This window comes from Malaclemys terrapin, chromosome 5, assembly GCF_027887155.1.
Source record: "Malaclemys terrapin pileata isolate rMalTer1 chromosome 5, rMalTer1.hap1, whole genome shotgun sequence".
Classification (NCBI taxonomy): domain Eukaryota; kingdom Metazoa; phylum Chordata; order Testudines; family Emydidae; genus Malaclemys; species Malaclemys terrapin.
Window position 1 is genome coordinate 134,024,505 of NC_071509.1, and position 27,142 is coordinate 134,051,646.

General features: G+C 48.9%; 1 protein-coding gene across 2 annotated transcripts in view; it reads left to right on the plus strand.

Moving 5' to 3' along the window:
* Positions 1-5,745: 5,745 nt before the first annotated feature.
* The window catches only part of USO1 (USO1 vesicle transport factor), a 65,180-nt gene continuing 43,783 nt past the window's right edge, over positions 5,746-27,142 (plus strand). For both annotated transcript variants that reach the window (XM_054029163.1, XM_054029164.1), the window contains exons 1-5: positions 5,746-5,940; positions 13,866-13,952; positions 14,095-14,159; positions 17,628-17,707; positions 26,984-27,084. In XM_054029163.1, the coding sequence (XP_053885138.1) occupies positions 5,875-5,940; positions 13,866-13,952; positions 14,095-14,159; positions 17,628-17,707; positions 26,984-27,084 (399 nt within the window). In that variant the 5' untranslated portion in view covers positions 5,746-5,874. The remainder of the gene's footprint in view (positions 5,941-13,865; positions 13,953-14,094; positions 14,160-17,627; positions 17,708-26,983; positions 27,085-27,142) is intronic.

A 27,142-nucleotide genomic window follows, 5' to 3' on the forward strand; every position in this document is an offset into this window, starting at 1 on the left:
GGGTGCAGGCAGGCGCTGTGTGGGAGTAGGTGGGGGGCAGGGGTGTTGTGTGGGAGTAGTGGGGGGGCAGGGGCGCTGTGGGGGGGTAGGTGGGGTGCAGGCAGGCGCTGTGGGGGGGTGGGGGACTAGTGGGGTGCAGGCAGGCGCTGTGGGGGGGTGGGGGGGTAGGTGGGGTGCAGGCAGGGGTGCTGTGTGGGAGTAGTGGGGTGCAGGCAGGCGCTGTAGGGGGGTGGGGGGTAGGTGGGGTGCAGGCAGGGGCGCTGTGGGGGGGTGGGGAGTAGTGGGGTGCAGGCAGGCGCTGTAGGGGGGTGGGGGTAGGTGGGGTGCAGGCAGGGGCGCTGTGGGGGGGTGGGGAGTAGTGGGGTGCAGGCAGGCGCTGTAGGGGGGTGGGGAGTAGTGGGGTGCAGGCAGGCGCTGTAGGGGGGTGGGGGTAGGTGGGGTGCAGGCAGGGGCGCTGTGTGGGGGGTGGGGAGTAGTGGGGTGCAGGCAGGCGCTGTGTGGGGGTGGGGGTAGGTGGGGTGCAGGCAGGGGCGCTGTGGGGGGGTGGGGAGTAGTGGGGTGCAGGCAGGGGTGCTGTGGGGGGGTGGGGAGTAGTGGGGTGCAGGCAGGCGCTGTAGGGGGGTGGGGAGTAGTGGGGTGCAGGCAGGCGCTGTAGGGGGGTGGGGGTAGGTGGGGTGCAGGCAGGGGCGCTGTGTGGGGGGTGGGGAGTAGTGGGGTGCAGGCAGGCGCTGTGTGGGGGTGGGGGTAGGTGGGGTGCAGGCAGGGGCGCTGTGGGGGGGTGGGGAGTAGTGGGGTGCAGGCAGGCGCTGTAGGGGGTGGGGGTAGGTGGGGTGCAGGCAGGGGCGCTGTGTGGGGGGTGGGGAGTAGTGGGGTGCAGGCAGGCGCTGTGTGGGGGTGGGGGAGTAGTGGGGTGCAGGCAGGCGCTGTGGGGGTGTGGGGGAGTAGTGGGGTGCAGGCAGGCGCTGTGGGGGGGTGGGGGAGTAGTGGGGTGTAGGCAGGGGCGCTGTGTGTGGGGGGGTAGGTGGGGTGCAGGCAGGCGCTGTGTGGGGGTGGGGGGTAGGTGGGGTGCAGGCAGGGGCTCTGTGTGGGGGGTGGGGAGTAGTGGGGTGCAGGGGCGCTGTGTGGGGGTGGGGTGCAGGCAGGGGCGCTGTGGGGGGGTGGGGGGTAGGTGGGGTGCAGGCAGGGGCGCTGTGTGGGAGTAGTAGGGGGGTAGGTGGGGTGCAGGGGCACTGTGTGGGGGTGGGGTGCAGGCAGGGGCACTGTGGGGGGGTGGGTGGGGTGCAGGTGTGCTGTGTGGGGGTGGGGGGTAGGTGGGGTGCAGGCAGGGGCGCTGTGTGGGGGTGGGGGGTAGGTGGGGTGCAGGCAGGGGCGCTGTGTGGGAGTAGTGGGGGGTAGGTGGGGTGCAGGCAGGGGCGCTGTGTGGGGGTGGGGGGTAGGTGGGGTGCAGGCAGGGGCGCTGTGGGAGGGTACGTGGGGGTGCAGGCGGGGTGCAGGCAGGGGCGCTGTGTGGGAGTAGTGGGGGGGTAGGTGAGGTGCAGGCAGGGGCGCTGTGTGGGAGTAGTGGGGGGTAGGTGGGGTGCAGGCAGGGGCGCTGTGTGGGGGTGGGGGGTAGGTGGGGTGGGGTGCAGGGGCGCTGTGTGGGGGTGGGGGGTAGGTGGGGTGGGGTGCAGGGGCGCTGTGTGGGGGTGGGGGGTAGGTGGGGTGCAGGCAGGGGCGCTGTGTGGGGGTGGGGGGTAGGTGAGGTGCAGGCAGGGGCGCTGTGTGGGAGTAGTGGGGGGTAGGTGGGGTGCAGGGGCGCTGTGTGGGGGTGGGGGGTAGGTGGGGTGCAGGGGCGCTGTGTGGGAGTAGTGGGGGGTAGGTGGGGTGCAGGCAGGGGCGCTGTGTGGGGGTGGGGGGTAGGTGGGGTGCAGGGGCGCTGTGTGGGAGTAGTGGGGGGTAGGTGGGGTGCAGGCAGGGGCGCTGTGTGGGGGTGGGGGGGTAGGTGGGGTGCAGGCAGGCGCTGTGTGGGGGTGGGGGGTAGGTGGGGTGCAGGCAGGGGCGCTGTGGGGGGGGTGGGGAGTAGTGGGGTGCAGGGGCACTGTGTGGGGGTGGGGGGTAGGTGGGGTGCAGGGGCGCTGTGTGGGGGTGGGGAGTAGTGGGGTGCAGGGGCGCTGTGTGGGGGTGGGGGGTAGGTGGGGTGCAGGGGCGCTGTGTGGGAGTAGTGGGGGGTAGGTGGGGTGCAGGCAGGGGCGCTGTGGGGGGGTGGGGGGGTAGGTGGGGTGCAGGGGCGCTGTGTGGGAGTAGTGGGGGGGTAGGTGGGGTGCAGGCAGGGGCGCTGTGTGGGGGTGGGGGGTAGGTGGGGTGCAGGCAGGGGCGCTGTGTGGGAGTAGTGGGGGGTAGGTGGGGTGCAGGCAGGGGCGCTGTGTGGGGGTGGGGGGTAGGTGGGGTGCAGGCAGGGGCGCTGTGGGAGGGTACGTGGGGGTGCAGGCGGGGTGCAGGCAGGGGCGCTGTGTGGGAGTAGTGGGGGGGTAGGTGAGGTGCAGGCAGGGGCGCTGTGTGGGAGTAGTGGGGGGTAGGTGGGGTGCAGGCAGGGGCGCTGTGTGGGGGTGGGGGGTAGGTGGGGTGGGGTGCAGGGGCGCTGTGTGGGGGTGGGGGGTAGGTGGGGTGGGGTGCAGGGGCGCTGTGTGGGGGTGGGGGGTAGGTGGGGTGGGGTGCAGGGGCGCTGTGTGGGGGTGGGGGGTAGGTGGGGTGCAGGCAGGGGCGCTGTGTGGGGGTGGGGGGTAGGTGAGGTGCAGGCAGGGGCGCTGTGTGGGAGTAGTGGGGGGTAGGTGGGGTGCAGGGGCGCTGTGTGGGGGTGGGGGGTAGGTGGGGTGCAGGGGCGCTGTGTGGGAGTAGTGGGGGGTAGGTGGGGTGCAGGCAGGGGCGCTGTGTGGGGGTGGGGGGTAGGTGGGGTGCAGGGGCGCTGTGTGGGAGTAGTGGGGGGTAGGTGGGGTGCAGGCAGGGGCGCTGTGTGGGGGTGGGGGGGTAGGTGGGGTGCAGGCAGGCGCTGTGTGGGGGTGGGGGGTAGGTGGGGTGCAGGCAGGGGCGCTGTGGGGGGGGTGGGGAGTAGTGGGGTGCAGGGGCACTGTGTGGGGGTGGGGGGTAGGTGGGGTGCAGGGGCGCTGTGTGGGGGTGGGGAGTAGTGGGGTGCAGGGGCGCTGTGTGGGGGTGGGGGGTAGGTGGGGTGCAGGGGCGCTGTGTGGGAGTAGTGGGGGGTAGGTGGGGTGCAGGCAGGGGCGCTGTGGGGGGGTGGGGGGGTAGGTGGGGTGCAGGGGCGCTGTGTGGGAGTAGTGGGGGGTAGGTGGGGTGCAGGCAGGGGCGCTGTGTGGCGGTGGGGGGGGTAGGTGGGGTGCAGGCAGGGGCGCTGTGTGGGGGTGGGGGGTAGGTGGGGTGCAGGCAGGGGCGCTGTGTGGGAGTAGTGGGGGGTAGGTGGGGTGCAGGCAGGGGCGCTGTGTGGGGGTGGGGGGTAGGTGGGGTGCAGGCAGGGGCGCTGTGGGAGGGTACGTGGGGGTGCAGGCGGGGTGCAGGCAGGGGCGCTGTGTGGGAGTAGTGGGGGGGTAGGTGAGGTGCAGGCAGGGGCGCTGTGTGGGAGTAGTGGGGGGTAGGTGGGGTGCAGGCAGGGGCGCTGTGTGGGGGTGGGGGGTAGGTGGGGTGGGGTGCAGGGGTGCTGTGTGGGGGTGGGGGGTAGGTGGGGTGCAGGGGCGCTGTGTGGGGGTGGGGGGTAGGTGGGGTGCAGGCAGGGGCGCTGTGTGGGGGTGGGGGGTAGGTGAGGTGCAGGCAGGGGCGCTGTGTGGGGGGTGGGGAGTAGTGGGGTGCAGGGGCGCTGTGTGGGGGTGGGGTGCAGGCAGGGGCGCTGTGTGGGGGTGGGGGGGTAGGTGGGGTGCAGGGGCGCTGTGTGGGAGTAGTGGGGGGTAGGTTGGGTGCAGGCAGGGGCGCTGTGTGGGGGTGGGGGGGTAGGTGGGGTGCAGGCAGGCGCTGTGTGGGGGTGGGGGGTAGGTGGGGTGCAGGCAGGGGCGCTGTGGGGGGGGTGGGGAGTAGTGGGGTGCAGGGGCGCTGTGTGGGGGTGGGGTGCAGGCAGGGGCGCTGTGTGGGGGTGGGGGGTAGGCAGGGTGCAGGCAGGGGCGCTGTGGGGGGTAGGCGGGGTGCAGGCAGGGGCGCTGTGGGGGGGTGGGGGGTAGGTGGGGTGCAGGGGCGCTGTGTGGGAGTAGTGGGGGGTAGGTGGGGTGCAGGCAGGGGCGCTGTGTGGGGGTGGGGGGGTAGGTGGGGTGCAGGCAGGCGCTGTGTGGGGGTGGGGGGTAGGTGGGGTGCAGGCAGGGGCGCTGTGGGGGGGGTGGGGAGTAGTGGGGTGCAGGGGCGCTGTGTGGGGGTGGGGTGCAGGCAGGGGCGCTGTGTGGGGGTGGGGGGTAGGTGGGGTGGGGTGCAGGGGCGCTGTGTGGGGGTGGGGGGTAGGTGGGGTGCAGGCAGGGGCGCTGTGTGGGGGTGGGGGGTAGGCGGGGTGCAGGCAGGGGCGCTGTGGGGGGGTGGGGGGTAGGTGGGGTGCAGGGGCGCTGTGTGGGGGTGGGGGGGTAGGTGGGGTGCAGGCAGGGGCGCTGTGTGGGGGTGGGGGGTAGGTGGGGTGCAGGCAGGGGCGCTGTGTGGGGGTGGGGTGCAGGCAGGGGCGCTGTGTGGGGGATGGGGGGTAGGTGGGGTGCAGGCAGGGGCGCTGTGTGGGGGGTGGGGAGTAGTGGGGTGCAGGCAGGCGCTGTGTGGGGGTGGGGGGTAGGCGGGGTGCAGGCAGGGGCGCTGTGGAGGGGTGGGGGGTAGGCGGGGTGCAGGCAGGGGCGCTGTGTGGGGGTGGGGGGTAGGCGGGGTGCAGGCAGGGGCGCTGTGTGGGGGTGGGGGGTAGGTGGGGTGCAGGCAGGGGCGCTGTGTGGGGGTGGGGTGCAGGCAGGGGCGCTGTGTGGGGGTGGGGGGTAGGCGGGGTGCAGGCAGGGGCGCTGTGGGGGGGTGGGGGGTAGGCGGGGTGCAGGCAGGGGCGCTGTGGGGGGGTGGGGGGTAGGCGGGGTGCAGGCAGGGGCGCTGTGGGGGGGTGGGGGGTAGGCGGGGTGCAGGCAGGGGCGCTGTGGGGGGGTGGGGGGTAGGCGGGGTGCAGGCAGGGGCGCTGTGGGGGGTGGGGGGTAGGCGGGGTGCAGGCAGGGGCGCTGTGGGGGGGTGGGGGGTAGGCGGGGTGCAGGCAGGGGCGCTGTGGGGGGGTGGGGGGTAGGTGGGGTGCAGGGGCGCTGTGTGGGGGTGGGGGGGTAGGTGGGGTGCAGGCAGGGGCGCTGTGGGGGGGTGGGGGGTAGGCGGGGTGCAGGCAGGGGCGCTGTGGGGGGGTGGAGGGTAGGTGAGGTGCAGGCAGGGGCGCTGTGTGGGGGTGGGGGGTAGGCGGGGTGCAGGGGCGCTGTGGAGGGGTGGGGGGTAGGCGGGGTGCAGGCAGGGGCGCTGTGGAGGGGTGGGGGGTAGGTGGGGTGCAGGCAGGGGCGCTGTGGAGGGGTACGTGGGGGGGCTGCTCCTAGCCGACGCCCCCCAACGCCCCCTCAGCCCCGCGCCCTCCAGCGGCCCTTCCCGCACCGGCGCCCAGCGCGGGCCGGGCCTGGCTGCCGGGGGCCGGGTCCCGGGTCCCGCAGGGCCGCAGCCGCCCCGCCTCTCGCCCTCTGAGCCGCCACGTCGCTGCCACGTCCCGGCGCAGGCGCCGCGGCTGCTTCCGGCGCGGACGGATGGTGGAGCCGGGAGCGGCCCGCACTTGCCACCGTCCCCGGGAGCCGGAGCGAGCGGGGCCGCAGCCAGGGCAGCGCGAGCCCGGGCCGGGGCCGGGGCCGGGGCCGGGGCGGGCCCGCCATGAACTTCCTGCGGGGCGTCATGGGGGGGCAGAGCGCCGGGGCGCCGCCCTCCGGGGCCGAGACGGTGAGTCGGGCCGGGACCCCGCCGCTCGGGGCCCGACGCCTCCCTGGCTCCGCCGCCCCCGCCCCGGCTTCTGCCGCCGCCGCCTCTCCCCCGCTGCGGGGCCTGGGGCGCCCCGGGGTGCGGGGACGGGGAGCTTCGGGATCGGGCTGGGATCCGGCTCCGGCCGCGCTGCCGCGGCGCCCCTTCCCCAGGCCGCTCGGGGCCTCGCCCCGCGGCTTCTCCCCGGCCCTGGCGGCGCCCAAGGGGGGTGTCCCCCCTCCGCGCCCAGCCCGGGCCCGGCGCTGCAGCCCAGGGACTCGCAACACCGGTTCAAAGGTGATCGTAGCTTGCCCCGGAGACGGGCTCTAACCCTGTTGCTGTAACCAGGCTAAACCCCCCGTCTTGAGACTTCTTACAGGGACACGGTTAGTTTCTGCTGACGCTACTAATTAAGCATGAGCAACTGGTTACCCTGGCTGGGAGACGTGGTGTTTACAGGAGGCCCTTAAACAGATCGACCTTCAGCCTGTTGGAGTGTAGCGCGAATGATTTCCTTTATCCTGGGACAGTGGTTGTGAAAGAAACTGAGAATTCTGGTTCTGATCCGGTGTGTAGCACGCGCTTCAGTTATGGAGCAATTGTTGGAAGACTCTTCCCTAATGAGCTGCATTTTTCAAACATGAAGTCAGATTGGGCTCTTAAATACATCGGTGTAACTCTGCAGTGAGAGACAGAATTTGACTTTGGGAAGGAAGAAACAAGTCCTGCTTTTCTGCCCCTTGTAACACTCTCTCGAGAAAATAGCTCGATTACAATTTGCGTTTATTCTGTAGACCAAATTCAAGTTGCATTTTAGTCACCATAAAAGTTCACCATCTGAGTGACTAGTTCTTGCAAGTGGGGGTTAAAAGGTTTCAGTGCAGAATTTAGCAACTGACTCATTAGGCAAGGTTCAAAATTTAAAAATAACCTCCAAAATTCTCATTTCTCTGGTTTCTTTCATCTTAAAAAAAAGATGGATTAAATTGTGGGTAAAATATTAAAGAACCTCTAATCAGAAACATTTGCTGTTACAAAAGCATTTTCTAAGTTACTGTCTCTGAAAATAGACTGGGCAGGTTGGGTTTGGCTCAGGGATGCTTGCATGCTTTGCTGTCTCTTTGCCTTGCCTGCTATAAAGAAGCAAGTGGACTGAAACTGACAAATATCCTATGCTTAAGAGCAGGATCTTGTATGTTTCTGGCTTGGTCTACCCTACAGAGGTAGGTCCATGTAAAGCAGTTTGTCTACCTAATTATGTGAGTGTCGACACTAGAATGCTGCTTCCACCCAAGTAAGTGCCTTGGTACACGGACATAATAGCTACACTTCCACTAGAGGCATAGAGCGAGGCAGTGTCTCTGTAGACACTGCATTACTTACATAGGCTGTTGGGTGTCATTCTGTCAGCAGCCAGGGCTCACAGCTGGTAATTTCACCGCTGGTAGGCTCTGTACAGGGCTCACAGCTGGGACTGTCACTCCATGCGGGTGGGGGCTCCAGTTGTGAGCCCGATGGGGCTGTCAGTGCCCCACAATGCCCCACTTCAGTCAGTTCAAGCGCTCCTGGTGAGGACGCGCTCCACCGACAGGAGGAGGGTAGTGTGGACACCAACAGCCTATTGAATTACTGTGGTGGCTGTAGGTTGACCTAAATTAAGTGAACCTAATTTTGTGGTTTAGACAATCCCTCTGACACTCTCTGCTATCTGGAAAGAAACATTCACAATGGACAGAGTGGACAATCCACACCTTCAGGCTAGTTACAGTCACAGACAAGCCAAAATCACTCTAGTGGCTTGAAAATGCTATTATCACCTACTTTATTTGCTGTATTTTTGTTGCAGTCCTTGTTTTGGAGGGCAGGGGGTTAGTTTATGATCGGGATGAAATTGTTGACGTTATTAGGGTAAGTCTAACTTTGTTATGCAAACCTTCATGTGTTCTAGTTAAAATAAACCCAGGGGAAAACTTCCTTAGGTTAAGGTCTAAGGAGTACATCAAAACACAGCTAAACTACGTAAATTTATTAAAATCAGTGACTTGTTTCATAAAGTAGAAGACAGTAGTTAGAGAAAGGAAGTCAGGAGTTTTTGTCCCAGCTATGACACCTGCCTGCTGTATGATTCCCTCTCCATTGCATCCCCATCTGTAAAAACAGATAAGATAGACTATGGGTGGCAAGGTTTAATTTAGGTCTGTAAAGTGACTTGAAATCCTTGCATGAAAGACGGTGTACTGTATTATATGGTGTGTAAAACGGTGCTCTTTCCTTTACTACCAGAATATGGAAAAAATGAAGATGGTACAAACTTTGATACCAGTAAGGCTGTTGATTTTGGGGGAGAAATAATTTCTTCTAATAGCTGATCCTGTTTCATATGAAAACTTATTTAGTGTGTGATTTTTGAGGTTTTTCCTTTACACAATTTAAAATTTAGCTCCATTTTGTGCCTCGTGTTTGTTCTCCTCTTTGCCATTTCCTGGCAGGTTTCACAGAGTAATACTTCACCTAAAGAAATTGCTCATTTTTTTTTTCTTGCAATACGTTTACAGTATACGTGATTAAGGCTGAGAGTCTTTCACACGTATTTTTAGTAAAAGTCACGGGCAGTAAAGAATAAATTCACAGAAGCCTGTGACCTATCTGTGACTTTTACTAAAAATATGCATGACAAAGGGGGGAGCTGCAGGCTCCCCACATCACCCAGGGGGGCCTGGCTCGGAGGTGCAGGGTCCCCCACCGCCCGCGGCGGCTCCAAGCTTGGGGCTCCGAGCTGTGGGGTGCCCACGGCAGCTCTGAGCTCTGGGGTGCCCCTGCCTCTGCCCCAGCTGGGAGCTGCCTGCCGGGCACCCCTGCCTCCCTCTGCGGCTGGGAGTTCGGACCCCCACAGTTCCCAGCCGCCAGGGGCGGCGAGAGACCCTACAGCTCCCAGGTGCTGGGGTCTCAAGTCACAGAGGTCTCTGGAAGTCACGGATTTCGTGACTTTTGTGACCTCCGTGACAAAATCGTAGCCTTATACATGATACTGTATCTATCCACATTTTATAAACAAGCCTAACTCTAAATTTCTGCTGTAGTAGGAAGAGAGCTTGAGATATAAGCCCTTGTATTAAAGACCTGGTATGAGGCCTGAGTTAAAGTAGCGGGCAGGCTTTGCCGATATAAAGCAAAGTTAGCGGAAGTAAGGCTGTGAGCAAATGCCAGGCACTGCCTGCTTGCAAGTTCACAGAATCTGGCAAAACAGGGCTGATATTGCAGAAATACACATTCCTAAGAAGCGCTAGGCACAGAGCACTCATGCAAACACATTCTAGAAGAGTGGTACCAGAACATCCCGATATCAAGGATGGTACAAAAACATTCCCCAAGGATAACAGGAACACACTGACCCCTCCTGAAAGATAAGGTCGGGATGACAGTGTGATGAATAGAGATGTTTTAATTGAACCAACATGTGCAAGGAGATGGGTGACAACTAGCTACATTGGGGGCAGTAACTAACTATGTCAGAGGGGTAGTACGTAACCTGTTTGTATCAGGGTATAAAGAGATATCTCTGAGAGAGTGTCTTGGTGCAGCCGAGGGAGGAATGGAAAGTCCCGCCATTCGCTGAGCTGCATCCATTGTCATGGACATATATGTATTAGTATCCTCATCTGCCAGGTGCTATTACCATGCTTTGTCGACAATAAACCTGGCCGGGTGCCTTCGTATCTTAACAGATCTTGTGGTCATTGGGTGGTTCGCTCGAGGTCTGCTGTGCTGTCTGTCTGCGCAGAGCTGGGGCAGCACACAAGGAGAATACACACATGCAGCCAAACATCTAACAACATTGGTGGATCCCAAGATTGGCCAGTCAGAGTGTACTATGCCAACAGTGTGGGAACTTTGGTAAATGATACTTACGTAGAGCACTATCCCATGGTGTGCGTAGTAACTGAAACTGGCTTAGAAATTAATCAGGCTGGTTGTACAAAACATAATGGATGGTGGCTGTGTGAATGCTGTGCTACAGTCGATAGCAACAACACAAAAAGAGGCTGGGCCCAACTGGTACAAAAATAATTAGTCAGTGAGGTGGTACAAATACATGATGTGGTATGTGCTCTGGGATATTCCAATTTTTCTATACATGGAAACATTTGTCCTGGAATCAATACAGGATTTTGTGTGCAAGTTACTAGCACAGTCCAAATTGGAACCCATGCCTTTTGCCAACCAGTAGTGTCAGCACTGCCACTGAAATTATTACTCCTCCTGGCAACCTGATTGAATTATTTCCACCAGTGTAGCAACTACATTTGGACATACGTGATTTGGTGGCAAGAACCACTGCAGAGAATAGATGGTAGCTCCATACTTAATGCTATAACCAGAGTTCATTATATGACTCCCAGCTCCCCTCTAACTTCAACAGTAAAGAAGCTAATAGTCTCAGTAGATTTATTTTTCCCAGATACTGTTGAAAATGACTTTTGAAATTGTCTTAAATGGCTACTCCTAGAAATCGGCCAGTTTCCTGCCTCAGACCAAATAAATTACCATGCCACAGTTTGAAACAGGGGTACATTTTGATGTTTGAAGTCTGCCTATTTTCAGGACTCAGAGCAAGCACATCAAAATGACTGTGAGGTTTCCATTATTTCACAATGAATCTCAATTCTCCTTCACTGAACCCAAAATCAGAGGGTGAGGGGAGGGAAATGCTGAAGTACTTTTTTATATCAAGACTGATGTATAAAATTTTGTGTAAATGCTCTTGACAGGGAAAACACATTGAGGCTTTTTCACATGAAAAGCTTTATTCTAATCTGGGCAGTTGATGTTTTTCAGTTTCCCTCTAACTCCAAAAAAAAAAAAAAAAAAAAAAAAAAAAATCCCCACACCTGACAACTTTTCTTCTTGTGTAAACTCTCCATAGATAGAGCTTGTTAGTTTCAAGTCTCAGACACTGAGCAAGTTTCTGAAGAGAAAAATGATGTTTCTTAAAATTGGCTTCCAAAGGATGTGTTTAAAAAAAGCCAAACAGCCCATTAGACTTGTGTCCCTTTTCGCTGCATTGATATGTAAAGAGGGTTTGAGAAGCTCACTTAAGGGAGTGTGAGGGTGCTGCCCGTGGGAGCCAGCTGAGGTCACTCAATTAGGGTGAATTGCAAACAAAATGGGGCAGACAAACCCCAAAAGCTGGTGGATATTCCAATACTTAGATTTACCCAGCCTCAGGCCTCCGTCCAGACACACCTGTCAGATATGATGATGATTACTGAAAATCTTATCTCATCATATAAAAGAAAAGGTTCTTCCAATCCCAAAGGATCAGCCACATACCCCGGTCCAATGATAACTCAGATCTTACCCAAAATACACGCTTATAGCCAATTCTTATTAACTAAGCTAACATTTATTTAAAAAGAAAAGAGAGAGTGTGTTGGTTAAAAGATCAATATACAGACAGACTTGAATTCAATTCTTGAGGTTCAGATGCATAGCAGAGGTGAGCTTGTAGTTGCCAAAAGTCCTTTTAGAAATAGTCCATAGGTTATAGTCCAATGTCCATATTCAGGGTGACTCCAGTCAGTGACTGGGGATCTCAGTACTTGTGGCTTAAGGTTTCCCCCTCTTGAAACCCAAATTAGATCTGAGATGAAGTAGGATCGTGTCCCAGGGTTCTTATACATTTCCAGCAGCCTTTTCAGCCTGAGAAAACAATAGACTTAACTTGTCTTCCAAACATCCTGGCAATTAGCACAGGGTAATTCATCCATTAAACAGTTCAGATACAGGTTATCACAACCTTCAAGGAGACATATAGACAATAATACTATTTCACTCAAGTATCATTACAAATGTGAATATTCTTTTTTAATCTTTGAATTAAAGACTTGCATTTCAAAGCTCTATTTATTTACATATCTTCCTATCAGTCCTTAAGGTTCACCCATGGGTCAGGTTAGTCTGAGTTAATTAACTCTTTCTGGCCCTGTCATCTTTCAATGAGATTTTATATTACACTCATAACGTCACAGGAAGGCTTTGTCTTGTCACGGATTTGAACCAGTATAGTGACGCCCCTGTTTGGACAGTCTTCATACAGTTTAGAAGTACCTTTTTTTAACTTTACTGAAGTTGAGTCCTTACCAACTTAGATTAGAGATGTATTATATAGATTCCGTTTAAATTCCGAAGGTCCATCCAGCACAAAAGTTTCGATCTGGTATCTTGTTCTTTACTTTCAATGACTACAAAGTTGTCCTTTGTGCATTTGAGGCTTACATGGCTGCTATGTTGGTCTGCCATGACTGTGAAAAGGGCTTCACACTCAACCTCCTCTAGCCAAAGTCTGTCTCTGAATGTGTAAGAACCTGGTCAGCCAAAAGTGGCAGCTTTAGAGGCATCTGTTTCATACAGGTGCTTATCAGTGGTCTGTATAATCAATGTAGGGCGTTCCATTGGCACCTTTGTGAATTGCTATTCTCTGGATATTGCATTGAGATGAGACTTGGATTCTGGGGAAGTAGTGCTGCCATCAGTATCCAGCTAGGAGTGTTCCTCAGCCCGCTTACTGGGGAATGTCAAAGTGGGGCTTTGTGAAGCAAACGAATACAAGAGGGAAGAGCTTACGAACCAGAGTAATGCTTGTTCTCCACAAAGCCCTGCTGACCTTCCCTCTTCTATGTAGCTTCAATCCTGTGGTTTCGAGAGAGAGAGAGTGAATTTAGATGGGGGAATTAAGGGTGGCTACAGGATAGAATGCGGGGCATGAGGGTCAAGTCTGTGTACTCTCTTGTAGCCAGTACTGCTTACAAGGGTTCTGTGGCTACATGGCCAGGTACATGCATTCTGGATCTGTATGAAGACAACACTAACATAATAAATCCTGTTCTTTATATATTAAAGCTGTATATAGTTTGGTCAAGTAACTTTAGAGTCCTAGGGGATGCTCAGAGCACAAGTCCTGTGAAGGTAGGGTTAGTTCATATGTAACTGGAAAAAGTGTAATTTCGGGATAAGTAATGTAGTGTCTGATTGAAAAGGAGGACGGTTTTTAGATATTAAAAGGTACCAACAATAATGTCACTGGGCGGGATGAGGTTACCATTGTCCTGCTCCTTCTTGAGTTAAATAACCGAAGAGGCTTTCTCTAAAGTTGCATGAGTCAAGAGGTCTAACTGAAGGAGAATTAAGCTCTCCAGTGTGTTTATACAATAGGCATAACTTTACTTCAAGAGTTGTGTTGGTCATGGTTATGCTTGTTGCTTTTTGTACAAGTGTGCCTACACTAATATGATTGCAGTAGTGAAAATCTTTGCTCTGTACACTGTATTTGCACTGGTGCAAAAAGTCACTGCGCAGACAAGGCCAACAGTCCAAGGAGAACTTTCTGTATTCTGTAACTAAAGATCACCTTGTGGCTACGCCTCTGCATGTGCGCGCTGAGATCCAGACCATCAGAAAGCTGTGTGCAGAGTGTGGCTTTAGGGAAGGCCGAATGCTGATCACTATGGGTGGGAGTTAGTAATTTTAACTGAATCTTCACATACAGATGAACAGTAAACAAGTTGTTCTCTCTAAAAAGTGCAGTGGGGTAGAAAGAACTGGCATGTTCAGCAGAATTTCTAAAATGAAATGTTCTCTTAGGAATCTCTTCTCGTTCTTTGGTCCTTGGTGAACTTTGAGTTCACCCATGTCTCAGTCTAGATTTTTTATATCTCAATCATTATATTCTGTTTTCCAAGTGTTCTGTTCTGCAGCGAATTAATTTACCACCCGAACAGAAGAAATAGGGAAATAGTCAGTTGTCCCATGCTAGTTTTCTGAGGTGCTGGCTGGGGCGGATCTTGAATTTGCTATAGAATTACTGTTACTGGATCTCGCTTGATGCAACTATCTGTTGTTTGTTTTAGATTCAGAAACTCTGTGACCGTGTAGCTTCATCTACTTTATTAGATGATCGAAGGGATGCTGTACGTGCTCTCAAATCATTATCAAAGGTATGTGTTGTATTTTTTCTATTATGCCATGAACGTATACAGTGCCTTTTGTGGTATTCCATTTAAAAGTGTTGTCTGCAGTTTGCACAATATTACTAATAACATTTTTAATACTACTTTTAATGTTTTATTTTCTGGACAGAAATATCGCCTGGAGGTGGGGTTCCAGGCTATGGAACATCTTATCAATGTTCTCCAGACAGACCGGTAAGCACATTCTAACTTCTAAAAATGAACTCTTAAGTGGCAGTTTTCTCAAATAGTTTTCTACATCCTGAAATAATATTTAATAAAACTAAACCAGACCTGTAATTAATGTGTACAGAATGCTAAATTTTATTAGTAATTCTCCTGGCAGATTAAATTTTGCTTACAGGACCTGCTTACAAACATGTACATAAAATAAGGAAGTAGGAAACAAGGAAATTTAGGGATGGCAAATTATAATAGCGATAAAGTAATGGCGATACAGAAGTGTGTGTAAATACAGCAGAAACTTGCTAATTTTAAAATATGTAAAGTTAGTCATGTCTTGCCGACTGACAAATCAGAAGTCATGCTATTAATAGACTAAAGAATCACGTATATAAATATTAACAAATGTGTTAGGGCAAAAGGAAGTTAAGATATTATTTAACAATTTGTAATTAGGAGGACTAAATATGGAACCAGTCAGTCTTATTTACTGGTGTACATAATTTGGTGGGTTGGTACAATGTTTTTTATAGGGAACAGCGTTCATTTCTACAGATTAAGGCTTATTGGTGTTGAAAGTGCTGCTGTCAAGGGAAAAAAGATATTCATCTGAAATTGTTCATGTGTCAGAAGGAAAAACATAGATTATTTATATACAGCTGCCTCGCCAGTTGATCTACTTATAGCATTTGGCAGCACTGTGTGTAGTAACTTCCTCTTTGTAGTTTCATCCACTACCGTGGCATCACCATCATGTGCTGCTCTTTCCCTTCCACTTGGATGCATATAATAATGTAGTCTTCTACCCCCCTGCATCTCCACACAGAGCTAGGGTAAGAAATAATCACAAGGGTTGTATAATATTTTATAATATAATATAAAATAATCCAGCTTGTACGTTGCCCACACGAGGAGCTTGGACTCCCACATAGAAGTAAGGAGGGTGGTGGGCAGGAGAGCATCTTCTCACATTAGAACCAAGAAAAAGAGGGATTTGTAAACTAGGTGATCATTTACAGTGCATAGGCATCTTTCCACTTGAGCACACTTGACACTTGACTTTATTCCCACCTAGACAGTGCTATGTGAGTGGTGTATGTAGCTTCATACGTTGATCCTAGTAGAAAAATAAGCCATCTTGGTTTGTATCGTCATGTGTTACTGGATGAGTTGCATTTCTTCTGCACTTCTCCTGTCCAAGTACGATCTTCTTCTTCTCTGATCTGAGTTGCTTCTTCCAGCTTCTAGACTTCTTTATCCCAGCCCAGAAATGTTCCTCTTCTGTGTTTCAAGTAAACATATTGTTCCACTCTTCCCATGGTCTCCTTATAGGCTATGTCTAAACTACGGACCTTACAGTGGCACAGCTGTACCACTCAATAAAAGGTCTCCCATGTAGCCGCTCTTTGCTGGCAGGAGAGAGCTCTCCTGCTGGCGTAATTAAACCAGTCCCACACCAGCGCTTTTGTCGGCGTAACTTATGTTGGACAGGGGGAGTGGTTTTTTCACACCGTTGACCAACAAAAGATTTTTTGACAAAAGTGCTAGTGTAGACAAAGCCATAGATTCAACATGTTACTTTCTGTGGCTTCCCTCATGCTCAATTTCCTGACCGCTTGCAATACAAACACTTAATTTTGTTCTACAGAAAATTGCTTTCTTGAGCTAATGCCGCTGCTACACATGATCAAAAGTTCTGCTGTTCTAAAACTCAGCAAGACTGTAAGGTCAGCACTTACGATCTGTAAAACCAGGCTTTTACAAAAAACAATATCAGTATATGTTTCCATTTTAACTTAAATGGCAATAGCATTCGGATGGTATAAAGTTCTTTTGCTTGTTTTGCAATCCACATGTGAGCGTTCATATCTGAGAATCTGAAAGTGAAGCTGATTGGCAACTGGCTGCAAATAAAACAGAATTGGCTATTCTGTTTTTACTCTGGAAGCTGAACGCAGTACAGAATGTAAACCATAAATGGTGAAAAGTAAACTTGATTTTTAAAATTTCTTTAGTTTTACTTAAGTAGATAATTTAAATTTGCTCCTCTTCCTGAAGAACTCTGAAATGTGGGGTACTACAGAGTGCCATTCAGTCACCCCTTTTCTCCAATCTGTGGAGGGGGGGCATTTTAAGGATTAGTGAAGAACATGGAAATGTAGTGTTTTCAGTAAGCTGCTGACACCCAATTGTATGTCTATTTCATTTGACTTGGACAGTGTAGTTCAACACCTCAGCCAATGTCTAGTTGAGATTAGGGCATGGGCGAAAGCGAGCTGATGAAGATTAATCCAGATAAGACTGAGGTGGTGACGATGGGTTGGGAGAAGCAACTGGAGAGTATGTCCACCATTCATTACTTGATCCATAAATAGAGGGGTTATTTAAAACCCTGTCGCTACTGTTTGGCAATTCTATTACAGCAGTAACTCAGTGATCTTTTTACCATCTGTGTCTGGTTAGGATGTTGCTGCCCTTCCTTTCTTATGTGTCCCTGGCTACTGTTAACCATGATTTTGTTTCCTCAAGATTAAACTATTGCAATGCTCCCTACATTGGTCTGCACCTTAATAAAACCATTCAGAGACTGAAGCTTACTGAGAAGGGCATCTTGCTGGTAGCATGTGACACCATTGCTCTGGGATCTGTACTGGTCGCCCATTGCTCCCCACTTAGGTCTGAAATAGCCTGAACTTGGTGCCTTTCAAGGCACACTGCAAAAGTGACAGATGTTTGATGGGGTTTTGGAGAGGGCTGAGGATTAGCGTCTCATAACTTTGAAGTGGGGGCAAGAGTCTGGCTAGCGAAGTTCCTGGTGAAATTACTTCTGCTTCTGGAACTTTATGGTGTTGTATTATCTACAGCCTTGGAAAGATGTCCCTTTATTTTAAATCTAAATCTGTTTACAGCATTAAGTACAAAATCTTAAAGTGAAAAACTCTTAAGACCTTGAAATCTCCATGAAGCACCTTGATTTCTTAAGAGATGTCTTTGTTAACTGATGTGCTAAAGGAATTAATCTAGATACGTGATCCAGGTTCAGTGCAACTGCCGTGATTAGCAAACATCACTGCATCAAACAACTTGAAAAAAGAGCAAACAAATGATAGTTCATGCTGATCAACTTGTATGGTTGATCTTGAAATGAAGTTTTTGGAGATACTCAGAAGAGATGGAATGGCTTCTGAAATGAAAGGCATGGTGGTAGTTACGTTGCTGAGCATTTTTGAACTGGCTCTTAATTTCTGAAGTGATTACACCCAAGGGGAATGAAAGTAGGGAGGAAGATTTTGAACTCTACAGTGATTACACAGTTCCACATCTGCAAAGTGTTCCAATGTAAAAAAACCCTGTGACAACATAGCCTTTCCATGTACTACGGTTGTTTGCTAATATGTCTGTCTGCACTAGGAAGGAAATAATATAAAGCGAAAAAAGTGGAAATAAGTCATTAAAGAAAAGTGTTACTTCTGTTCACAGTTCAGATTCTGAAATAATTGGCTACGCTTTGGACACTCTCTTCAATATAGTATCGAATGATCTAGAAGAGGAGGAACAAGGTAAGCCTGCAGTAGTAACAATTGTAGTCACCCCCGGCAGTTAAATGCAATTTTCATGTTTACTCTATAATGATTTACGTTCAAATGATAAAAATGTAATGGTATGCAGTTTACTAAACACTGTTCCTTTAATGGGTCCTTTCTTACGATAGTACCACTACGGTCATTTGTCTGAATGCAAGGAATATTGGTCAACAGTAACTTGCATTGTTGTAATATGAAATTCTTTAGCCCATTTATTTCTGTAAGTACATATTTGGAATATGTATCTGTTTCTGTGGGAATTTTGTCTGTAGTTTCATACTAAAATACAACAGTGTTCCACAGAAGGATTATCTGACACTAAACTTAAATTATGTTTGCAGATTAATCAATATCTGGTACTTAAATCTAAAACTGAGATAAGTGGCCCTGATCAAATGATAGACTTCTTTTTTTTTTTTGCTCACTTATCAATGACTGTTTCTTAGAAAACATGGATTTCTTAAAAGCTAAAGGTGGCTGTGCATGAGTGTGAAAATATTTTGATTGTCAATTTAGGATGGAAATAATAAGAATAATACAACCCAACAAACACCTCTTCCCCTCCCACCCCAGTATTTCCACATCTGATCAGAGGCATAATACATTTGGTCTTGAAACTTGATATTTTTAGCTGCTCATTGTTATAACAGCTTATAAGAAGAAAATGGTAACAAATGGATTAAATAGGAGGATTAGGCATTATGATGTGGGTTCCCAGTTGTGTGTTAAATGATAAAATCACACCTAGGCACATTTAGAACGAGACTATTTGGTTGATCATTGGAGGCCTTTGAAGGCCTTTTCTTGAGCTGTTGATAAAATTGACAATCTTGCAAAATGATTACTGCTAAAAATGATTCTTAAATAGCCTAATATAAACATAAAATCTTTAAAGAGAATCTACTTGAATCATAATTAGGATTTGGGGAAAAGTGTACTTCACGTTAAAGACTGTATATTGGAATTTGCTCCCTTTTACTATTAACCAGTAACAGCTGGGGAAATCCCCGCTGCTTAGAATGGGGTAAAACAGCTCTCCAGTCAAGTGAAGATCGCAAATTTTTCAGGTTGTTGGGCAAAGTGAGGGGCATTGGGCACAATAGCAATGAGCGATCAGACAGGAGGGAGACAGGCCTAGCTCATATTGGCCTGCACTTCTCCGCATGCCTGAGGGTGAGCCTTAGTCAGTAAGACTTCTGTAGTGCTCTAATAACCAGTTTTGGCAGCTGAGGAATGAAGTGATTGGGTCTGGACTTCCTGGCTACAATCAAGTAATTCATAGGCAGCTACCTCTGCCAGAAAGACCGGCAGCAATTTTAATGTAACTAATAAAGCCAGAGTGGGCGGCCTAATAAAACAAACTACAATTTTGCTGCTGCAAAACACAACTTGAATTGACTTTTCCAGGAGACTGCATTTCTCCTTTGTTTTGTTACAGCCTTTTGCAATTGCACATGTAGCTGCTTCTGCTTTCATTAGAAAACCAGTCCTAGCTTATTAGTTTAAACAATCTAACCAGCAGACCCACATACATACTCCCTGTTAGTTTTAAAAATAAAAGTGTCAAGCACATCAAACCACTTTATTGACTTTGGGGGATTTTAAAGAAAACACATCACCCTGAATCAACAAAAGAAGGTCTGAAGGCCGGGTCAGCGCATGGACAAAACATATGCAACAGAGTAGACTTAGGAAAATGAGAAACTTAGATATAAATGCATTTTCCAAAATTCATGGCATGCTAAATATCCATGGGTTCATCATATATTGCATCCATCATAGAGCCCAAGAGCATTGCAGGTAACCAGAGGACACTCACCACCTGGTTGTTGATTTCAATTCTATGTAGCACTGCTACTGTGTTGCTGGATTTTTTTTCAATTTTGTACTTGAAAAGCGGATACTGCCAACTATGTTGAGTTTTGGGGTAGAACAATTCCTTACACAAATTCTCCAAAAGTTTGAGCAATGTAGACCGGAAGAGAGGTCTCGATGGAAGGTATGTAGGTTGACCAATACATATAACTTAATGTAATGTCAAGATATGGGCAGAAATGGAAATGTGCTTGAGCACTTTTCTAGAATTGTTGTGCCTTCCCTTGCATTGCTGAATGAGACTTGCAGCCTGAAATGCTCACAGAAACTAATACGATATATGGGAATCTTCAAATTCCCACCTTCTTGTTTCCCTCTCTTTCTTATTCCTATTCCCGCAAGTTCATTCAGTTACCTCTTCTCGTGCAGTCTCCTTTATCGAAGGCACAGGCATCTCTAGTAAAATCTACTGCTGTAATTTTGGAGTTACTGAATGACTAGGCAGCACGGGTGCATGGAGTTTTTTGGCAATGGCCTTGATAGAAGACCCCCCAAAGGAGGGAGGTTCTGACATAAGAACATTGTGCTCAAACGGCCATTAAAAACAAAGAATTACTGGCCTAGTATCACGTGTGTGTGATCAGAAGTACTGCAGGAATATGGGGTTGTCTTGTTCTGCCACTTCCGTGACAACTAAAGTAATAATGGTGGCAGAATTCCAAGATGGCTGCCTTTGAAATCCATTATTAATTCTGCTGTTCTGCCGTGCTACATGGAAAGCTGTTTTACTTGTGAACCTTTCTCTTCTTTTTTTTTTTTTTTTTTTTTCCCTCTTTTGTCTACCTTTACAGACGATTTGGAAGGTAAAAACCTCAATTTATATAGCATGCTGCTTTTATTAGTCATAGTTGCTAATCACAAGTTATTTTTCACCTTCACGCTCTTCACTGTTAAAAAGGACACTGTAAGATATTTTTATAATCCTTACTAAATTTTTTTCATAATCTTTCTTCTCTCAGATTTAAAACTCAATTTCTTAAATTTGTTTTTGTACCTGAAATGTGTGTGTTTTCCCATTATGCTCAGGTACTTATCAGGTTGTGGGCATGTTATTCTGTCCCATGATTCTAAGTGGGCTTATTGGCATTCCAACAGTCTAAATACTTCTCGGTTAACTATTTAATGAAAGTGGATATCAGGGCTCAGCACAAGATTTTGCCGAGCAAGTATGGACGCATAGAGTTCTTGAGTCTAGAAGACGCATTGAAGGACTTAAGAGAAACTGTTATACAGAACAAAAATGAAGCTTTGATCCTTCCAGCCTTCACAGTGTCCCTTTTAAGTAATACACATAAAGAATATGGCATTATTACTTTCCTTTCGTGGATCTAGTTGCCCACTTACACACTTACTTGTTCCTCATCTGTTAATCTGTCACAGTTCTGGGATGCATTTAGTGTGTTTTAACAAATCAACTAAGACTGGTCATTTGAAAAGCGGTATTTGTTACTGAAACATCTAAAACTAATCATAAACAGAGATCCCTCTTCCCCTCCACTCGCAGAACTGAAGTATGACTTCACATAACAATAGCCAGTCTAGAGCATCTGCAATAATGTAATTGACCAGTGTGAGGGAAATCAAAGTTGAAGTAGTATCCTTTTGATGTATTACCTCTTTCTTTTTCCTCATGCCCTCTTCAGCTTTTCCTTCCATTCTAACTTTCAGTTTAATTTTTCTGATTTTCCTTTTCCATATTTCCTTTACCATTAAATGGTCTTTTGATTTTTCTGGTGACTTATATTTTGTTTGGCCCTTGCATATGAAAGTCTAGGACAGAGGTTTTCACTCTGGGGGTCGGAACCCTTCAGGGGGTCACAAGGTTATTACATGGGGGGGTCGTGAGCAGTCAGTCTCCACCCCAAACCCCGCTTTGTCTCCACCGTTTATAATGATGTTAAATATATAAAAAAGTGGTTTTAATTTATGGCGCGGGGGGTCACACTTAGAGGCTTGCTACTTGAAAGGGGTCACCAGTACAGAAGTTTGAGAACCCCTGGTCTAGGACATATTGAATGGGAACAAAACTATTGGAGTAAATAGACCCCCTCAGCACACTGATAAAAGGAAATGAATGTTGGGTTTACCATCCAGAACTCTCTTGAGCATTCAGATACTAGAACTTAATGGAGGAACAAGGGCATGTGTTAATGTGAGTCTGCTAGTAACGGAACTTGGTTTTTTTCTGAAAGCTGTGGGTGAACTGCAAGTTGTAAAGTCTTGCTCCTTGTGATCTATGAGAATATTGTATCAGGTTTGCCTGGGTTCAGCTATAAAATCTACTTTTCCAGGTTTTTGTAAAGTCGTGTACACACATTATTTTTCATGGCTATCAGAAGGGAAGGAAAAAGTTAACAACTTCCTAGACTAAAATCTCAAACAGAACAGTTAACCTTAGATGACCCTACTTTTTCCAAATCAATGGCACCAAAATGACTGCTTCATTGGAAGAAATACATTTAACTTGTGTATATATTTGAGTATTACGATTGGCAACCTATGATAAAAATTTTAATTGGTCATTTCTGTTACCGACAATTAATAATGGAAAAACCTAGCAAATTAAGAGTTAGACTCTAAAGGGCACTGCAGTGGTTGAACAAATGCTGACTTTTGTGCCCTTTGAAGAAAAGATCAAAGGTAAACATCTTTCCCTTGTTCTACCACTGTCCAGATTGTGTGCCAAAACTCCAGGTCGTGGGCAGTTTGTCCCCCTGTTACAGGTCTCTAAATTATGGAGGCAGCAGTAGCAACTCCATAATTAAGTCTGTATGGAGACTTGCAATTAAAGCAGAACTAAAATACTTTTGTTTTGCAAATAATTGACCTCGACTGATCAGCCAAATTTGGCCGAATAATTCAGTAGCTCTGTAGAGGGTGTTCTGTGTAATGCTTCGTAAAATCTTTGATAATGTTTGCAGATGAAGCGTATACAACTGCTTCTCTCACAGTATTGCCCTGTGTTCCGCACGTTACTTTGAGTTCCCCTAGTTTAACACCAATAATCCACAAACTCTTCTTGAGCTAATTGATGACTTCTTGGGGGTGGGCCACTTTCGACATGTTAAAATTAAACACTTACAAATTTCTTTGTATTCAGGATAACAGCTGAGTTATACAAAGGTTAGGTGGTGACAGAACTACTGTGTGTTAGCTGCTTCTGTTAACTAGAGCAGTCCTGCTGTGCTCTGCAGAGTCACTTGGGAAGTAGGTAGGGCAGTGGAGAGCATGGGGGGGGTGCCGTCAGGGGAGATGTGGCTCTGAGGTCATGTGGGAATGGGCAGCACAGAGAATGGGTGTGGCTTGGGAGAGCATAAGAGGCTGAGTGAGGCTTTAGGGGAAGGACATTTTAGCAGCAGGCTTCAGATGAGCAGGGAAGGACAGAGGCTTGTATCCAGGAGAGGAGGCATGTGGTTAGTGCCTTTTGGCTGCGCTGAGATTGGTGCTTGAAAGGTTCCCTAAGTGTTGTGGCTTCATTGAGCTGCTGAGCCCTTCAATTGGACACTAGGCTCTCCCTCCACTCACTCTTCTTTCACTCCTTCCTCCTCGGTCACAGGTCCTCTGCATACATCCCAATCTGCCCAACTAAAATGTTGCCGTTTCTCCGCCCACCCCAGCCGCCATACCTGATCACCTATCTGCTAGCTCATCCCTTGGTTACTTGATGAACCATGAGTCAGCTTCATGGGAAACCAAAGGGGATGTAGGAATGTGGGAGATTGGGTTTACACTAAAAATCTGGGAGAGGGTAAAGGGGCTTTGCTCTGAATCACCTGTTCACCAGAGTGCCACTTCTTTAAGTGGAGTGTCTCCTTCATCCACCTCATGCACAGCCTGAATTCCCCTTCATCAATCCCATGCCCCTACTTTCTCACATTTCCTTCACCCGCACCCTAACATGCTCCCGGTTCTACTACATTGTGCTCTTAGCATTGATATGTATTGGTATTTAAAATAGAGATGGATGGGGGCGCTGGAGGGAGCACATCATGGGAATGGGGGAGCGGAAACTATACACTGGAGGATAGACATAAGGTGTAGGAGGAGAGTTGGTATTGGGGATCAGGGCTCTATGAATAGGAAGATCTCTGTGGGGCTGGTGGTAGATGGGGAAGTGTGAGTGGAGGAGAGACAGTGGATGTCTGGTGACGTAAAGGGGATAATAGCGAGGCAGCATTGATAGCTATGCAGGTGAGTAGCTGAGGGTTGATCTGCTGTGACTACGTGGGGGAATTTCTAGCTCAGACTCTGTTACGGTTGTTAGAATGCATCATCTACCACCAGATGCTGTAAAAAGTAATGAAATGACCAGCTAGGGTAGTCATCACCTTCTCTACCCTCCACTCAGCAGTTCTGTTTCTCAACCTCATTCGCCACTTGGGACATAAAGGAAAAATAAGTCTTCACTCTTACCATAAACAAAATAAACCAATGCGTGCCCACAATGTGCAGACTTCAGTTCTGTAACTAAGGGCTGGTCCACACTGGGGCGGAGGATCGATCTAGGAAACGCAACTTCAGCTACGTAGCTGAAGTCGACGTTTCCTAGATCTAACTAAGTTTACTTACTGCAGGTCCACGCGGCGCAGGCAAGCTCCCCGGTCGACAGCGCTTCCTCCTCTCGGCGAGCAGGAGTTCCGCAGTCGACGGGGGAGCGCTTCTGGGATCAATTTATCGCGTCCAGATGAGATACGATAAATCGATCCCAGAAGATCGATCTCTACCCGCTGAATCAGGCGGATAGTGTGGACCTACCCTTACACACACCTAAGCATGGAAAGATCGCTAACCTGAATCACCCATTCACGTGTCTGTTAGAAATGTTTAGGAGAATGTAAGTCACTCTGCCGTCACCATTAGCAGTCTGACACAATGTTGCAGTTACACACCAGTACAAAATAACAGAGACCTGCTTTTGATCTATTTATGAAAGCCATGTCAAACCAGATGTTAAGTGCCAAAACATGTAACCAACACCTGTGCTCTTAGCTCAAGGGTTCCTGTTAATTGTTCGGGATCAAGGTGGCGATACATGGCCTGCGGGAAGGGAGGTAGCTGAAGCTAGATGGGGAACTGATCATTGCAGTGAAACACTTAACTGCTTATTTCTTTGGTTTTTATGTGGATGATGCAGTCTAACAACCATTAACGCCAAAGGTAACTTTTCCAATTACTACATTAGATACGCACACAGGAGGTGAGACGTTCTTTTCAGTTATTGGAATGGGTTTCTTAGTAGATCATATTATGTAACTTGGAGTCAAGTTCAGTTACTATATCCAGGTTGGAGAAGTGTTAAGTTTTTCTCACAGGCTGTAAGAAGACTAACACAATGATTTCTCCCCTGGCACTCTCTTCCCATTGTACCTTTTTTTTGGGACCAGTAGAGTGAATGCAACTTAGGGAACTACACTTTCATTTAATATATTTTTAAGAGTCTGTGATATCATAATTAGACTATCAATGAGTATGTGCAGAATGTATTCATTCAGCATCAGATACAAAACAGCGCTTTCTTCTAAAATCTAATAAAGGGAGGATCACTGGTATTCCTAGATTACATACTGCTAATTGCTGGCTGTTTCATTAAGATAGTCTTTCTATAGAAAAATACAGGTCTTGTTTCTGACGGTAACCTTTAGAGAGTTCAGCTACTCAGAGCAGTGCACTGAATGCTCCCATAAAGCACTGTCGTAGCATTTTGCCAGATCAGACCCTGACTTTCCAGCTTCTGCTTGTTGTAATGCCTACATATCCACTGTCGTAGTGCGTCTGCCACAGAGCATCCAATCCACAGCTCAGGAGGTAATAGTGAAACTTTGTAAAACTGCGTGTTGTGTCTATAGCATGGCCCTCCCTGCCCTGTGCACTGTCTGCAGTGGGGCTTTCCACATGGTGAATGTGATGTGACCTGCATAGTGCATGTGGAACCATTACATGGAGCAGGAAGGAGGGAGTATCATGAGGGTTAGCACACATTTGGCAGGATTGTTTTTCTAATAGCATGTCAAGGATTAGCTGAATCCAGTGTAACTCAGTAGATTATCATGAGATCTAATGTCTTTGAATAGTATTCTCATTTAAACAACAAGAAATCCGGTGGCGCCTTAAAGACTAACAGATTTTTTTGGGCATAAGCTTTTGTGGGGAAAAAACCTCACTTCTTCAGATCGCTTCGTGATCGATTCTTATATTTAATAGCCCTTGATTATCCGAAGTCTTATCTAAACTTAGTTGTTGCTTTTCCATCATATCTGGGTGATAATTGACGTTGCCCAGTATGGGAAAATATACACAGGATACAACAGTATTCATGATATCTGGCATGCTGTTTCAACACTCTTGGTGCCACCATTGCTACTTCTCCAGTCTGTCCAACATGAACATCTTAAATAACATATATAAGACTGATTTACTTGTGTAGAACTTAAATAATTCTAGTCCAAAGGCTAGATAACAGGATGACTGTGAATTGCCTTTATGGAATTAGTCCAAATCAAGATCTGAGCGGTTATTTTGCCATCAGTACATCTTAAAATGAATGTCCCTTTTTTTTGGGTCCGTCTGAGGTTTTTTTCATCGCTGAACCAAAAAATAAATAAATCCTTTTTCAAGAGTAAGTAAGTACTTGAACCTCCAACTTTAGACGGTTTTACTCCTAAACTAAAAGCCTTGAAGGAGGGAGCAGTAAATCTACTTTGTCTTTGGAGAAGGTATTGAATGATCTTTGTGGCACACTTGTTCAGCTGTACACTTCACTTCGACTGCATGCAAACACTAAATCCCCAAGGCTGCTTCCTGTCCTTCATTTGAAAAGGCAGGTGTTCTCTGCTCTGTAAGAGCTGTTTGATCACTTGGGAGCTTGCTTGCATTTTGAGTGTGTGGTCCTGTAGATGAGAAATGTGGCTCTGAGCAGACGTGACTGATGAAAATAGAATTTCTTGTAAACAGTCCAGTTAAAAATAGTCTAGATTTTATGAAGTATTTATCTGGGACCTGATCTGATTCCCATTAAAGTCAATGGCAAGACACCATCATCTTCCATGAAAGCTGAATCAGACTTCTACTGAGTGAATTTGTGGTTTTCCATTATTAAAATGAATTAGCTCATCATTTACTGTTCTGACTTTGGGATAGAAAACACTCAGATTCTCTCTCATGTTTAAACCAATGTAAATATTGTTTGTGGCACACAGATTCCAGCAATAATTACTGGGGGGGCGGAGATACATTTATTCTTTAATATGGCAATAAGGATTCTTTGGACCTTGACTCATAAGTATCTTATATAGGCTGTGTGTTTACTGCAACCTGTTAGAAGAAGTTCTACAGTTATTTTAATGTTACAGTGTAACAAATTCTTCTTGAACATTACAGAAGAAAATCCACAAAAACAGGTTGATGATCTGGGAAGGCAGTTTACAGAAATCTTCATTAAACAGCAAGAAAATGTCACTCTCCTGTTGACCTTTCTAGAGGTGAGTAGTGGTGTGGTACTTTGAATACCGAAGAAACATTAAAGTGGGTGTTTGATTC